We start from the raw sequence: 15647 nt of genomic DNA, 5'->3' as shown, positions 1-15647 counted from the left end.
ATCTCTGAGATTTTCTAACTCAAGAACCCCAAACTTAGCCATGGAAACACTATAATTCAACCTTCAAACTTTAAATTAAAGCTTACCTCAGCTACAGAACCAATCCTCCAAGTGTTTTCTGGCTTAATTCCCAAAGTTCCAGCCTCAATTCACTCTTCAAATTCAAAACCCAAAAACCACTTAGAACATACTCAATTTCACAGAATTTTCAACACAGATAATGAGAATCAATCCTTACCTTAATCCTGGTCGAATTCCTTTGCTTAAGTTGAGCTAATCCCTCAAAATTCAAGCCTAAGTTACAGAGCCCTCTGCTGAATTCCTTAGCTTCCAAGGGCTTCCTTTGTTTTGCCTTAGGGAAAAATAGAGAGAGAGAGAAGAGGAATTCTTAGGTCGGTTTCTACAAGTCTCTAAGTATTTCTTTCTTTTGTTTTATTTAACTTAGTCTATGTGGTTACCTCAAGGCTCGGGGTACCAAAACGTCCCCGAGGGCAAAATGGTAAATTTCCCCAGTATTCCCTCCTAAACATTCCAACCTCAAATATATCTCCAAATATTTATTTCCATATCCCGATAACCCCGAAATACATCTAATACCCAAATTACCCCTCGACTCACCTTGAGTCGGATTCTTAACCCTGTTGTTACTTTCTAGCTAACCGCTCCCTAGGACTGTCTCGGATCGTGCTGCACAGATATATCACATATATATATCGCATTTATCACATTTATACCCCTAGTATCCAAACGGGACCCACATGTACATCTAGCTCAACTAAACATGCATCATTATCATATATTCACACAAATTCACATATTAACATATTAATTCATTTATTGCCCTCCAGGCACGCTAATCATGGCCCTAAGCCTTATTAGCAAATTCAGGTCGTTACATAGTTACTACTGTGGGTTCTGTACCCTTAGCCATGTGACGATGGGGTCACCTGGGCCTTCTGGCCCTAGCTCTGAGTAACCAGTCATAGAACTAGGCAAGCGCTTTTAGTTTTCATAAAACATGGGGTCGGTCAGGCATTAATGCTCATGACGAGTCATTCAATGCAGATGTCGATTAGATCTAATCTTTCATCGGCTCTGCATTCATGATTCTTATGCCACTCCTGACTCTTAGTTCAGTAACATACGACTAGTGCTTAAAACTACTGTCAAACATGATTAATAAGTCACAGCTTCACAGCTAGTTCTGACACCATTGCCGATTCTGACTAGTAAGTCAGTGCCATTCACAAGTAAGCAAGATTTGCTAAGAATTCGATATGCAATCCATGTCCACATTTAAACACTCAACATGCCTCAATAATAACCATGCATGTCACATATGGGGTGCAGTTTTCTTACCTTTGGTTTGAGCGAGAAATTGTAAAAGAACGACCCTTGAGAACGATCGACCTTTTGATTCCTTAGCGGTTACCTAGCCATAACCAATTATAACCTCTATTAATGCAAATCAACAATAATAGGGTCTTGACCTAAACCTCATTCCCGGGACCCCGAATTGTACCCAAACGGTGAGTAGATTCGATCCCGAGCCTTAAGGATTGAAACCCCGTGCAAAAAACCCTTAAAAATGCCCAAAACCAAAATTTGAAGGAGTAGGGTAGCGCTATAGCACTACCTCACTAGCACCCTAGCACTCAAGATAGATCCAAAGCCACCCTAAGTAGCCCTGTAGTGCCCAGCGCTACACACAGCCAGCTTTGCCCATAAATTTTCCCCCTTCGACTCCACTATTTCCAACCTGAACCAAAAGCTTCCAAACCTCATTTTAAGTCCAAATTGAACCCAAAAACCATCTACACATGTCTTAGGCATCACAACCCAAGTAACCCTAGCCAAAAACTCTCATCAATTCCCTTCAACCAATCTAGAAAACCAAGCCGAAAACAAAAATAAAAAACAGAGCAAAGCTAGAGTTTTAATGGCTAGAAACTTACCTCAAGCTTAGATTAGGACCTTCTTCAATGGTGGAACACAATCCTAAGCCCTCAAGATCCACTTCCCTAGCTTGAATCCTCAAGAACAACTCAAAAATCGAAAAGAAAAAGGAGAAGAAAAGAGGTACAGGAGAGATGAGTTTATGCTCTGTTTTGCCAACCTTCTATAGCCTTCAATGGCTTAAATATAACATAAGGTGAAAAGACCCTTTTGCCCCTAGGTCATTTAAAGGTTTCTAAAGACTCCCAAGGGTAAAACCGTCCATTTCCACCTATTTCGTTAACCATAATTAACACCCTCCAATTCCCGTTATTATCAAAATTCTCAAATATCAATAATTCATATCCTGTTACACTTTAATTCCCAGCAACGCTTTAATCATGAAATCACCCCGAAACTCACCCCGAGCCCCGAACTTAATCCTATTAAGACTAAACCTCCAATTTGCACTCAAAGATCATCTCATGTCGAATAGCTCGACCAAATCCACATTATAAGGTGGCCTCAACAATAGTTCACCGACATGCATACAAATACACAATTACACCCTCAACGGACCAAATTACCAAAATACCCCTGTGATGAAATGTGGACCCACATGCATGCATTTAACATCATTTTATAATATAATTCACATAAACATTCATATAATAGTTTAATTGCATAATAAAACAATTATGGCCCTCCTGGCCTACTAATCCACCATTAAACCGCATTAGGGATTTTGGGGCATTACAGCTTCATTTCTGCAGAAACAAAACGTTCAGCTGTAAAAGCAAAACCCTGCAAAGTTGAATTAGAATATCCAGAAGACATATTTTTCAGATTTAATAAATTTAGTATTCATTTTCGATTGAGTTTCAACAAAACCCAATCAAGCATGACTCAGTTGACCTGAATTCTGAACCGCCTAAAAAATGTTAGAACCTGGATTTAGCATTTTAATTTTTTTTTTCAATTTGTCAAGTTCTTTTGTCAAAAATACAATTTCAAAATTTTTTGAACACAACTTAAATTCACGACATTTATTCTTTTCTTCAAGATCTTTGATGTTGTGAGACAATTCTTTATTCATTTTAACCAAGGAACAATTTTCAGTATAAACCTGTAACCACTTACCATTCATTACCTTGTATGATTCAGCCAATGATTCCTCATTAAGTTCTAACTCGTCTGAATCCGAGTCAATTTCCTTTTTATCGACATCAGTCAAGGTATTGTTTAAACACAAAAAATTTCCTCTTTCCTGAAAAGCACGTGAAAAAACACTGGTTAAAGCAACTTTCTCATTATTCTCTTCACTACTTTCAGAATCATCATCACTCCAAGTAACATTAAAACCTTTTTTATTCTTTTCCAATGTGTTGGCACATTCAGATTAAATTTGACCATAACCTTCACATTCCCGACATTGAATACCCTTTTTTATTGTTAGAAATGTTTAGAAGAGGTGTTACCTTTTGGAGTTTTTGAAAAATTCTTTTTATTTCCAACCTTTTTCATGAACTTTTGAAATTTTCTTATTAACAAGGCCATTTCATCATCAGAAACATCTTTTTCAGAAACTTTAAATGCAATACCTTTGCTTTTTTCAATTGAAGGATTCGGCTTACCCTTTTATTTGTTGATTTAGCTCAAATGTTCTTAACGAACCTATAAGCTCCTCAACCTTCATTTTGCCAAAATCCTTAGCCTCCTCCATTGCTAGCAATTTCGTGTCAAACCTGTCTGGAAGCACACGAACTATTTTTCAAACCAACACAAATTCATCTAGTTTTTCTCCCAAGGCAAAAAACTCATTAGCAATGTCAGACAACTTTTCATAAAACTCATATAAAGTTTCAATTTCCAACATTCTTAATATATCAAATCTAGTTTGCAACATGGTAAAACGTGATCTCTTTACATCAGCGGTACCTTCAAACTGAGTTTGAAGAATTTTCCACGCCTCATTTGCAGATTCACAAGATGATATCAATTTTATAAAGCCTTCACCAACACCATTAAAAATTGCATGCAAAGCTTTATTATTATAACCAGATAATTGTTCATCTTCAATGGACCACTCAAGTTTATATTTTACCTTTGAATTACCTTTATCATCTTTTTCAATTGGTGGAGTCTAACTTGAGAGTATAGATCTCCAAGTCCTCTCATCTTGTGACTTGATGAATGCCCTCATCCTGACCTTCCAGTATGGATAATTAGTAGCATTTAATAGAGGTGGTCGAGTGATGAAGTTTCCTTCTACAAAGAATGACATCTCACACAAAACAAATTAAACGGAATAATATAACCTCAAGATCTCACTAAGAGTTTAGTGACTTGCTCTGATACCAATTGAAATTCCGTATTTTATAATTACCAACTTATTATTTAATTAATCAATTAATTAAATGCGGAATAATTGAGTTGGTACTGAAACAGGTATTCTGTAGCTACAGACCAGGGTTCTGTAACTACATACCAGAAAACCAGAAAAGAACTAAAGTGCAGAAAATAAAAACACACAAGGTTTTTATAGGTGGTATTAGCAATCCTTGCAGATTGCTACTAGTCCACGGGGCCACACCCAGAGATAAGATTCATTAGTAAGATCTCAAAAATACAAAGTTTTTGACTTATGCATAAATAGACTCCCTCTTATTATATGTCGCAAGCTTGATGTATTCCACCTTGACAAATGAACCTTGCTGAACCTTCAAGAATACGAACTTCCTTCGATCTGCTTGAAGTGTGCTTGCTTCCTCCCGAAGCAAGACTTGAACCACCTTCTCCCGAAGGCTTGAAGAACCTTATCCCGAAGGTTTGCACTTTGTTCTCCTCCTTTGTAGAACTGCTTGAAGACTCAAAATAATTACAAGGACACTTAAAAACAGAGGTAGAGTCGAACTCACTCACCTCTACAAAACAAAGACTCTCTTTTACAAATAAGAATGAAATACAAAAAGAGGTAATTAAAACCTAGCAGCCAATATGAGTATTTATAGTCATTATACTCATATTGGGCAGCTAATACACGGTCTAAACCGACCTAAGCCCACAAGTAAACTTTCCTAAAAGAATTCTTCAATTTGACAGGATTTGCTGATTTTGTAGCTACAGAATCGTACGTGAGCTATATATGGTAACAATCCATCATTTGATGTAGGAATCAAAACTTCCCTTTTATAACCTGATCATGCAATAAAACTCAATTATATGGTCAGATACAATGAGGTAATAGGCTGGAAAAAGACAGCTAAGAAATATTTGTTTTTTATAATAATAAAGTCACACTATTTTTGGCAAACTTTCTTAATATAGAAAAGTTTGTCATCAATTATACCTTTATTATTTAAAACATATATCAACAATATATATATTTATATACAGCCGAATATAATAAGAAAATACAAAATATTTTTGTCAAATTAAATATGCTAAAAGTGGAATTAACAAATTCCATGAAAATGGTAAAAATATTATTATTATTATTGTTGTTATTATTATTATTATTATTATTATTATTATTATGTTAAAAGAGTTATTCCAATTTGTTGAATTGTTACCAAACAAAGAGTTAGATTCCGTTCTTTACTTAGTATATTCGCGATTTTGCTCTTAGAAAGAAAAGTAATATAAAATATTAAGTTCATTTTAATTAATACGCATATATGAGCAAAACTTAAACAGCGCTAGCTCATCTAGTACTTTGATTATATTATTAGAAAGCATAAAAAAAATTAAAAAAGTCAATCACCTGATTAATAGTTTTATACACGACTTATCGTGAGGTATTTATTATTGAATTCAACTGAGAAATTTGAAATAATTTTACCATATATTTCTCATTTTCATAATATTATATATTATTGGTAACATTAAAATTTATAAATTTATATTTAACTTATTCTCTTATAATTCATATAAAGTTTGAATTTGATAATAATTGACAATTCTGACGAGTATATGTCTTTTAAGGTTTTTTTTTTTTATATAGTTTTTAACAGCTAGTTAGAATCAATAAAGTCAACAATTTGATTATTAGATTAGCACCTAGTATAGGATATTTTGTGTACAATTTTGGACGCGAAAACATGAACTAAGAATCTTAATTAGTTAATAGAAATTGATATTTTTTTCAAATGAAGTAGCGGAGGAGAATAAAAGACATCCCAACTAAGCTGCAGCTTTTGCTTTTGATCTATTACTATAATGAAGAAAAAAAATTCTCATATATATGAATCATCATTAAATTTTCACAATTCATTTAGGATTTCAAAATTAAGAATTAATTATAACTAAATCTAGCCTAAATAAAAAATATATATGGTCAAAACTAAATTAAGTAAAACTAAATAGGAATAATTTTTTTTTAAAAAAAAAAAATTCTTCGGTTTGAAAAATGGCAGAGCAAAAAACAAGACTACTATAGGACCTTCAAGATATTAACATTGAAATGGAATACACCAACCCATATATAAATAACTTATTCACTTAATTTTATATAAATTCAACATGTTTATATATGCAGTCAAAATAATATATTATTTTTAATCTCACAGTTATATATGGAGTTAACCCCTACGATCGACTACCATAAAGTATAATATAATTAGCTCATAAGGTGGTGTGTACAGTATACTTTTTTATGGTATAATTTGTGTGTGTGAAAAGTATATATATACACTGCATGGGTGCACGACGACGGCGCCGATGAATACTTACATATATAATATTAACAACGCTATTCATATCACTCTAATATATATTCAACGCCCACCAATATAAATATATATATATATATACATATTTGATCTCTTTCGTTAATTACTTTTTTTTTTAAATTAATCTCTGCCTTTTCTGGACTCCGACTCCGAGGTCGTCGACTTCTTTTATTTTTATTTTTAATTCTAATATTGACACAAATAATTTAATGTTTTTTTATTATTTTTATTTTGTAAATTTTAAGAATAATATGAATAGTTTACAGTACCGAAAACTATGTTTAAACATATTTATTTCCACGCGCATAAAAAAATTAATCACGCGTGTAACAACATGTTTAAACTTAGTTTTCGCTATTGTAAACTATTCGGAATTTTCTGAAAATTTACAATATACTTTAAATAGCTACAATATACACGATCATAAAAAAAAATCAAGTAAAAAATTATTCACGAGTCGATAATACTGAAAACCTCATCGGTAGGGCTTAAAAGTGAAGCTCTTATAAAAAAAAAATTCAATATATATATATATATATTTTTATTGATGCTTGCTAAACAATAATATTGATCTGTATGTGGTATGGAATTGAATGGACCAAATCCAATGGTCTACTATACTATACATACATGTATACCATAATATAGAGTCGTGATTAATTTGTACGGTGTAGGACCGACACTGATTAATCATAATATTCTACTCTCTCATATTTATTTTATATGAAAAAAATACCTATATTTAATTACGTGCGTAATAACTATCATCAACATGAAACTTTCAAAGTTTTATTATTGTATAGTATATACCATGCGTATCAAAGGAATATTTTTTTTTTCTTTTCTTCGTTTGTCAAGTTAATTTAAACTCCTAATTGAGTAGTTTAAAAGAATATTATTATTTATTCAACGTAGATTTTGTTTTCCTCTTGTTAAAAATATTTTTGTTTTATATGTGGAATATTTTTTATACTTTTGTTTTTGTCAGTCCGTGTAGCGTACCTATACACGGTAATAGCACGCGGCCAACACGTTATTAATCAAAAAAATTCAAAACATTTTTAAAAAAAAGTATATATATAATTATTCTTCTATTACTTGAGCGTAAAACTATGAGATTTTCACTTTTCAATCCTCTTGTCAAAAGGTCAAATTCTAAAGAAGGTTGAACAAGAATACTAGAGCTAGTAAAATTGGAAATTTTCTCGCTGCAATGATACGATGGGTGCTGATTATATGCCAGAAACCAGATAAACATATAAGTTAGTCCGTCTAAATAGAGAGCCCACCAATGTGAAAATCGCATGACGTTGAGATTTTAAGTGATAGTCAATAACTGATGCAAAAAATCTCAAATTTTTACTTTTAATGATGATTATTACCCGACATTTTAAAGATGATTTTTGGTGTCAGTTAATAATGTTGGACTAATAGATGTATTAATCTACGATGCTATTATAAAATTTGATACAAAATAATGTGACCAGTTATGCTATAAGTATTACGGAGTATTAAAATATCATGGAATAAATGTGTAGAAATTATAAATCATATTTATAATTTGATGAGGGGTCAAATCATCAAATTATAAATATCCAAAATTGATATTATATTAGAGAATATATATACGGTTTGTTGGGAAACCTTATACAGGATCTTTATTTATTTTCATATAGATTTAATATTAAACAAATTAATATGAGATAACCTAGAACATGTTTTTAAAATTGAATTCAAAGAAAAACAAAGATAAGAATACTAACAGTATACGTAGCGGAATGAAAGAGTCATTCCTTCAGTTTTTCTAACTCTTGTATCCTTTCTGTCGAGTAGTATTATCAAGAAACTGAACTGTTCTTCTAATTTCTTCACAGTCCTTAGAATCACCTAGACTAATGTGGGCAATTCTCAACACATGAGATAGATACAGAGAGAAGAAGAGAAAATAATCAAAGAGATTTAGAAAATGACTTGTGTTTAGAGAGAATCTAAAACTATCAGAAAATCTAACTTCTGAACTTGTATTTTGATTTATCTCTAAGCGCTTATTTTATAGACTCAATTATGCTATTTAATTTAATTAAAAAAATCAATAAAATAATAGTCATTTTAAAGCCCTAGGTCGAAATTATCATGGGTTTTAAGCCCATGAAATTTCTCATTTGATTATAAGCACATTGGACTTAAAATCAAGGCATGTATTATTTTCTATTTATTTATTTATTTAATTAATTAATTATTTAAATCATTTATCAAATTAATTATTTATAATTTGAACCTTGATTTAAATTTATTTATTAATTTTGATACCAATTTATCTTAATTAATAAATCTGCCATAATTTTTCTTTTCTTCTCAAAATTACATGACTCTGTGAAACTATCCAAAATTGACCTGGTCAACTTTGATAATTAAATCAATTAATTGAGACTATCTAGATGAATTTATCCAAGGTACAATGGGGACCATGGGCCTATGAAATTAAGCTCCAATAAATTATCATAAATCTAACAAATAAGTTTACTAACTTATTAATTCCTCGTGACTTCACTATAGACTCTGAATTGCACTCTTGAATTCATAGAATGCTCTATAAAAAATATAGATACGCTATTAATTATCCATTGTTACAACCATAATTGTCACTCAATCCTCTATAGATGGTCTACAATGAGATAGGACTAAAATACAGTTTTACCCCTCATTGTATTTTATCATTAAAACACTTAGTTCATTGTAAATGATATTTCAATAAACTAATTTAGTTACTGAAATGAGATTTCTATCATTTAACACCTTGAACCAAAGTAAAAGGAAACCATCGTTTCACTTCTTCATCAGTCCCACTCAATTATACTACCGAGTTCCCAAGATGTAAGTATGAGCTAGTTCGTAGGGTAAGCTGGTAACGAACAAGTCAAAGAACTCAAATAATATAATCAGTTAGAATACTAACCACTCAGAATTGATATTGAATTGACCTACGGTCAACTATATGATATGACTAGAATAAATAATAACGGTATGTTTACTTATCTTATCAACTGTCAATATTGGTCTTGTCCGATGTAACAAATATATCCAGTCTTATCTACTTTGCTAATGTTATGGAAAGAACATAACACTGTGATGTGTAAGTAAATCATATCGTAGATTAGCAAGTCAGTGTAAATCATATGCACTGACTAATCTTAGGACTAACTTATTTTTGAACATATAATCATATTTATATTCCACTGTGATTACGTCACTATAAATACGATTAGCTATATACTCAGGATTTAATAGAAATTTATATTAAACAAATAATCATGAAAATAAACACATGTGAGCAAAGTGATTGATCAAGTAAAAAAATTATTTCTATTCTTTTATTGATAATAAAATGAGATTACAAAGAATTTTAGGTTTTAATTAGGGCATAAAACCCCAACACGGTTGTGGTCCCCAAGAAACGTATTATTTGGTATTCTCTCATTCCCCATCACAGAGAAATACACACAGAGAAACTAATTTCTTGGAAGATCAATAACTTTCTGTGCAATCTCCATCAATAGCTTCAGGTTAGTGCTTTCACTATTGTGTTCTTCTTCTGCTTTAATTTAGCAAAGGTTCTATAGAAACATGTTTTAGGGTTTATCATTTATGCACTTTTAGTAACATGATTAAGATCTGGGAAATTATGTTGAATACTAATGTTTATGTGTGTTGCTTAAGTGTATTTTTATAATCTTAACAAGTGGTATCAGATCCAGGTTTGCTGAATTTGTTGAAGGTTTGATGATTTAGTTCAAGAAAATTTAGGGTTTTCTAAAATTAAGGTTTTGATCATTTCATATATATATATATATATATATGTATAAATTCGGATGAAATTTTTGTTCACCGTTATTATATATATATTTGGTTCATATGTAATTATATGATATATGTTCATCAATTACTTTTATTGGCTTCAGTTTTCTAACGATATATGTTTTTGTGCTTTCGTCTTATTTGAAAGTATATGACTTATTCAAAAGTATACATGCTTTCATCTTGTTCCAGAATGCTACTGAGTAACAATTTGTTTTTTGTGTTTATTTATCTTATTGTGTGTATATATATATGATAAAATTTGTTTTAAATATATATATACATATATTGATTATAAAGAATCATCTTCATGTGCATATTTTGTATTATTATTATTATTTTATTGAATATATAATAATTTTAGTTAAAATAATAGTAATAATAATGATACAGTAACAAAATTTTAGTTAAAATAACAGTGATAATAATAATAATAATAGAGTAACAACTAAATTCAAATTTGGTTTTGGATTTTATCTAGAATATCTAATATTTTAAAATAATTAATTGAAAAAAAATATCACCAGTGATATTTTTTATGTAGATTAGTTTTAATTAAAATATCAAGATAATTATGTCTATATAATTCATGCATTTATTAACTGGCCTAAATGTAAGTTAATATTTGGTCAAATTTCATGTATACCCGTGGTAATAAATGTGTGACAATTATAAAGTATTTCGTATAAGCAATATGTTAGTCCAAATATTGACTTATTGTTTGACATAATTTATTGTCAATGTTTGATTGGTACAACAAGAGTACCACTTACAGTTAATATTATTGTCCAAAGACTTAATATTAATGTTGTACTTGGTATCTTGAGATGGGATTAACCAATTTTTGAATTTATTGTTTGATTATGAATTTTGTTGTGAGCTTGTTTTGTTCTATATTCAGCTAGTTCATCTACTACTGCCCAAATATCTGCTAATATTAATTCTATTCCTATGCTTAATGAGACCAATTTCAAGGACTGGAAAATGAACTTACTAATAATTCTGGGATGTATGGATTTAGACCATGCGTTAAGGGATGAACAACCTGCACCTCTCACTGAGGAAAGCACCCGTGATGAGAAAACAGATTTTGAGAGGCGGGATCCTTCAAATCGCATGAGTTTAATGATTATGAAACACAGCATTCCAAAAGCCTTTTGGGTTACAGAATCCGAAGGAATTACTAAGGCCAAGAATTTCCTTGAACAAATTGAGGAACGTTTTGCTAAAAGCGATAAGGTTGAAATTACAACACTTCTTGGTTCTTGATGACCATGAAGTATAAGGGTCAAGGAAATGTAAAGGAGTACATTATGGAAATGCATCATATTATCTCAAGACTTAGGACACTTAAGATTGAGCTTTCTGATGATGTGCTTGTGCTTTTGGTTTTGTTAACACTTCCTACACAGTTTAACCAATTTAAAACTAGTTACAACTGTCAAAAGGACAAATTGACTCTCAATGAGCTCATTTCTCATTGTGTGCAAGAGGAAGAAAGGTTGAAAAAGGACAAAATTGAAAGTGCTGACTGGGCCACTGCTCCTAAAGGTAAGGGCAAGAAAAGAAAATCTGAGAATGAAGCTGCTAAGGGTCCAGCCCAAAAGAAACAACAGAAGGATTCATATGGTTGTTTCTTTTGCAACAAGTCTGGACATGTGAAAAAATCTTGTACCAAGTATCATGCATGACGTGTAAAGAAAGGTATGATTCTTACTTTGGTCTGTTCTGAGGTTAATTTAGCTTCAGTACCTAGGAGCACTTGGTGGATAGATTCTGGTGCTACTACTCACATAAGTGTTTCTATGCAGGGTTGCCTGAGCTACCGAAAGGCAAGTGATGGTGAAAGACACATCTTTGTGGGCGATGGAAAATCGGTGGAAGTGGAAGCAATTGGGCATTTTATGTTGTTGTCAGGAATTAATTTTTATTTGCATTTGAAAGACACTTTTGTTGTACCGTCTTTTAGACGGAATTTAGTTTTTGTTTCTTTGTTGGACAAATTTGGATATTTTTGTTCTTTTGGAAACAATCAATTTAGTTTTTCTTTAAATTCAAATTTTGTTGGAACCAGTTACTTGAATACTTATAACATCCTTTATTTGCTAGAAACAATTGCATCCTATAATGAAACCTTGCATGTGGAATCACATGGTACTAAACGCAAATTAAATAAGGAAAATTCAGCGTCATTATGGCATAAGCGCTTAGGTCATATCTCAAAAGGTAGAGTTGAGTGTCTTGTGTCTGATGGCATTTTAGAGTCTCTTGACTTCACAGACTTTGATGTTTGTGTCGATTGTATCAAGGGAAAACAAACCAAAACTAAGAGATTAGGTGCCAACAGATCTTCAGATGTCTTAGAATCGATTCTTACAGATATTTGTGGGTCATTCCCTACAACATCATGAATGGTCAACAATATTTCATATCATTCATAGACGATTACTCACGTTATGGGTACCTATATCTCATACATGAAAAGTCCCAATCTCTGGATGTATTCAAAGCTTATAAAGCTGAAGTTGACAATCAACTCAACAAAAGGATTAAAAATGTTAGATCTGATCGTGGTGGTGAGTACTACGGTAGATATGATGGCTCAGGTGAACAACGTCCAGGACCATTTGCTAAATTCCTAGAGGAATGCGGTATTGTCCCACAGTACACCATGTCAGGATCACCTAGCATGAATGGTGTTGCTGAAAGACGCAATAGAACCCTTAAGGATATGGTAAGGAGCATGATTGCTCATTCTACCTTACCTGAGTCCCTCTGGGGGGAAGCATTAAAGAAAACAACTTACATTCTAAACAGAGTACCAACTAAAGCAGTTGCAAAAACACCTTATGAGCTTTGGACAGGTCGAAAGCCTAGTCTAAAGCACTTTCACATTTGGGGATGTCCAGCTGAGGCAAGGCCTTATGAACCACATGAAAAGAAATTGGACTCCAAAACAGTGACAGCTACTTTATTGGTTATTCTGAGCGATCTATGGGAGATAAGTTTTATGATCCCACAATTATGAATATTTTTTAGACGGGAACTGCAACATTTTTTGAGGATGTTGAGTTTGGGGGGGGAATAAGGTTAGAAACATTGCTTTTGAGGAGGAATTGAATTCAAACTCAGCTCCTACTATCATTTTTGACAATGTTTAGGCTTCTACACCTGTAATTGTTCAAGAAATAAATCCAAGACCTCAATAAGACAATGTTGAACAAACCTCAATTCAAGATGAGATAATTGTTCCAGAAGAACAAACTCAATAGCCTTAAGAACCAGAGCCATTAAGAAGGTCCACAAGAGAAAGAAGAAATGTTATTTCAGATGATTATGTTGTATTTCTTCAAGAACATGAGGATGATAATGGAATGATTGAAGATGATCCAATCAACTTTCATCAGGCCATTAAAAGTTGTAACTCTCAAAAGTGGATTAATGCCATGAAAGAAGAGTATAAGTCTATGCAAGACAATAAAGTTTGGGAACTTGTCCCATTACCAGACGGTGCAAAACCAATTGGTTGTAAATGGATATTTAAAACCAAGTGGGATGCAAATGGTAATGTGGAGAGGTATAAGGCTCATCTTGTAGCTAAAGGCTATACTCAGAAAGAAGGCATTGATTATACAGATACTTTCTCTCCAGTTTTATCGAAAGAATCTTTTAGGACAATAATGGCACTTGTTGCTCACCTTGATCTTGAGCTACATCAGATGGATGTTAAAACAGCGTTTCTCAATGGAGACATTGATGAGACAATTTATATGGTGCAACCAGAAAACTTTGTGTCAGGAGACCCAAAGAATATGGTTTGCAAATTGACAAAATCTATCTATGGACTCAAGCAAGCTTCATCAAGTAATTATCTCATTCGGTTTTGAGATGAATGTTGTTGATGATTGTGTATATCACAAGTTCAGTGGGAGTAAGTATATATTCCTGGTTCTATATATTGATGACATATTGCTTGCCACTAATGATATAGGCTTATTACACGAAACCAAGAGATTTCTATCTAAGCATTTTGAGATGAAAGATCTTGGGGATGCTTCTTTTGTATTAGGAATTCGGATACACTGAGACCATTCTTGGGGTATTCTTGGATTATCACAAAAGGGCTATATTGATAAAGTGCTTAAAAGATTTGGCATGCAAGATTGTAGACCAAGTGATACCCCTGTTGCTAAAGGAGACAAATTCGGTCTTAGTCAGTGCCCTAAAAGTAACATTGAAATTCAAGAAATGCAAAATATTCCTTATGCATCAAATGTTGGGAGTCTAATGTATTGTCAAGTATGTACGCGTCCAGATATTGAGTACATTGTTGGGATGTTAGACAGATATTTAAGCAACTCTGGTATGGACCATTGGATAGCAATCAAGAGGGTTATGAGGTATCTTCAGAGAACAAAAGATTACATGCTCACATACAGGAAATCAGATCATTTGGAGGTCGTAGGGTATTCAGATTCTGATTTTGCTGGATGCCAAGATAGCAGAAAGTCTACATCAGGCTATATTTACCTCTTAGCTAGAGGAGCTATATCCTGGAAAAGTGTCAAAAAGATACTTGTAGCTTCTTCCACCATGGCAGTAGAATTTGTAGCATGCTATGAGGCATCAAATCATGGAATATGGCTGTGAAACTTTGTCACTGGGCTGCACATTTTGGAGAGTGTAGAAAGACCACTCAAGTTATTTTGTGACAATAATTCAGTAGTGTTGTATTCCAACAACAATAGGAGTTCATCCAAGTCAAAACATATTGACATAAAGTTCCTAGTTATGAAAGAGAGAGTGCAGAGTGGACAGATATCCATAGAGCACATTGGGACAAACTCCATGATAGTGGATCTGCTCACAAAGGGATTACCACCCAAGGTCTTTCATAAGCACATTCTCATATGGGTGTTTTATTTTTTGAGGATATCATGATTTAGTGGGAGTTTGTATTTTATTTGCTTTATGTTTGTTTCAGACATTTATGTATTGAGTTATTATCTAATAAGAAATGAAGTATTCAGTTTATTCACTCTGTTTTTATCATGTTTGATTCTGACCTTACTAAAGTTTAAGTAGGACCAGTTGGAAATAGGCATGTTTGGTTCACAATGCATGTAA

The 15647-nt window shown here is 32.4% G+C and overlaps 2 protein-coding genes across 2 annotated transcripts; both read left to right on the top strand.

The window, feature by feature from the left end:
• Window positions 1-11260: 11260 nt before the first annotated feature.
• On the top strand, window positions 11261-11789 carry LOC133832220 (uncharacterized). Its single transcript, XM_062262593.1, has 2 exons — window positions 11261-11282; window positions 11422-11789. The coding sequence occupies exons 1-2, from the start codon at window positions 11261-11263 to the stop codon at window positions 11787-11789; spliced, it is 390 nt and encodes a 129-aa protein (XP_062118577.1).
• A 2886-nt stretch (window positions 11790-14675) lies between these two features.
• Window positions 14676-15170, top strand: LOC133832219 (secreted RxLR effector protein 161-like). Its single transcript, XM_062262592.1, has one exon. It carries the CDS (start codon window positions 14676-14678, stop codon window positions 15168-15170), a length of 495 nt encoding a protein of 164 aa, XP_062118576.1.
• Window positions 15171-15647: the final 477 nt, after the last annotated feature.

The sequence above is a fragment of the Humulus lupulus genome, chromosome 4, assembly GCF_963169125.1.
Source record: "Humulus lupulus chromosome 4, drHumLupu1.1, whole genome shotgun sequence".
In the NCBI taxonomy this organism is placed as follows: domain Eukaryota; kingdom Viridiplantae; phylum Streptophyta; class Magnoliopsida; order Rosales; family Cannabaceae; genus Humulus; species Humulus lupulus.
The sequence above is the reverse complement of the archived record's forward strand: the minus strand, read 5'-3'. Positions and strand labels throughout refer to the sequence as shown.

Coding starts and splice junctions, on each gene's coding strand:
- LOC133832220 (XM_062262593.1), top strand. CDS start 11,261: ATGTTTGATTGGTACAACAAGA. Junction 11,283..11,421: donor GTTTGATTGGTACAACAAGA/GTACCACTTACA, acceptor TTCTATATTCAG/CTAGTTCATCTACTACTGCC.
- LOC133832219 (XM_062262592.1), top strand. CDS start 14,676: ATGCAAGATTGTAGACCAAGTGATACCCCTGTTGCTAAAGGAGACAAA.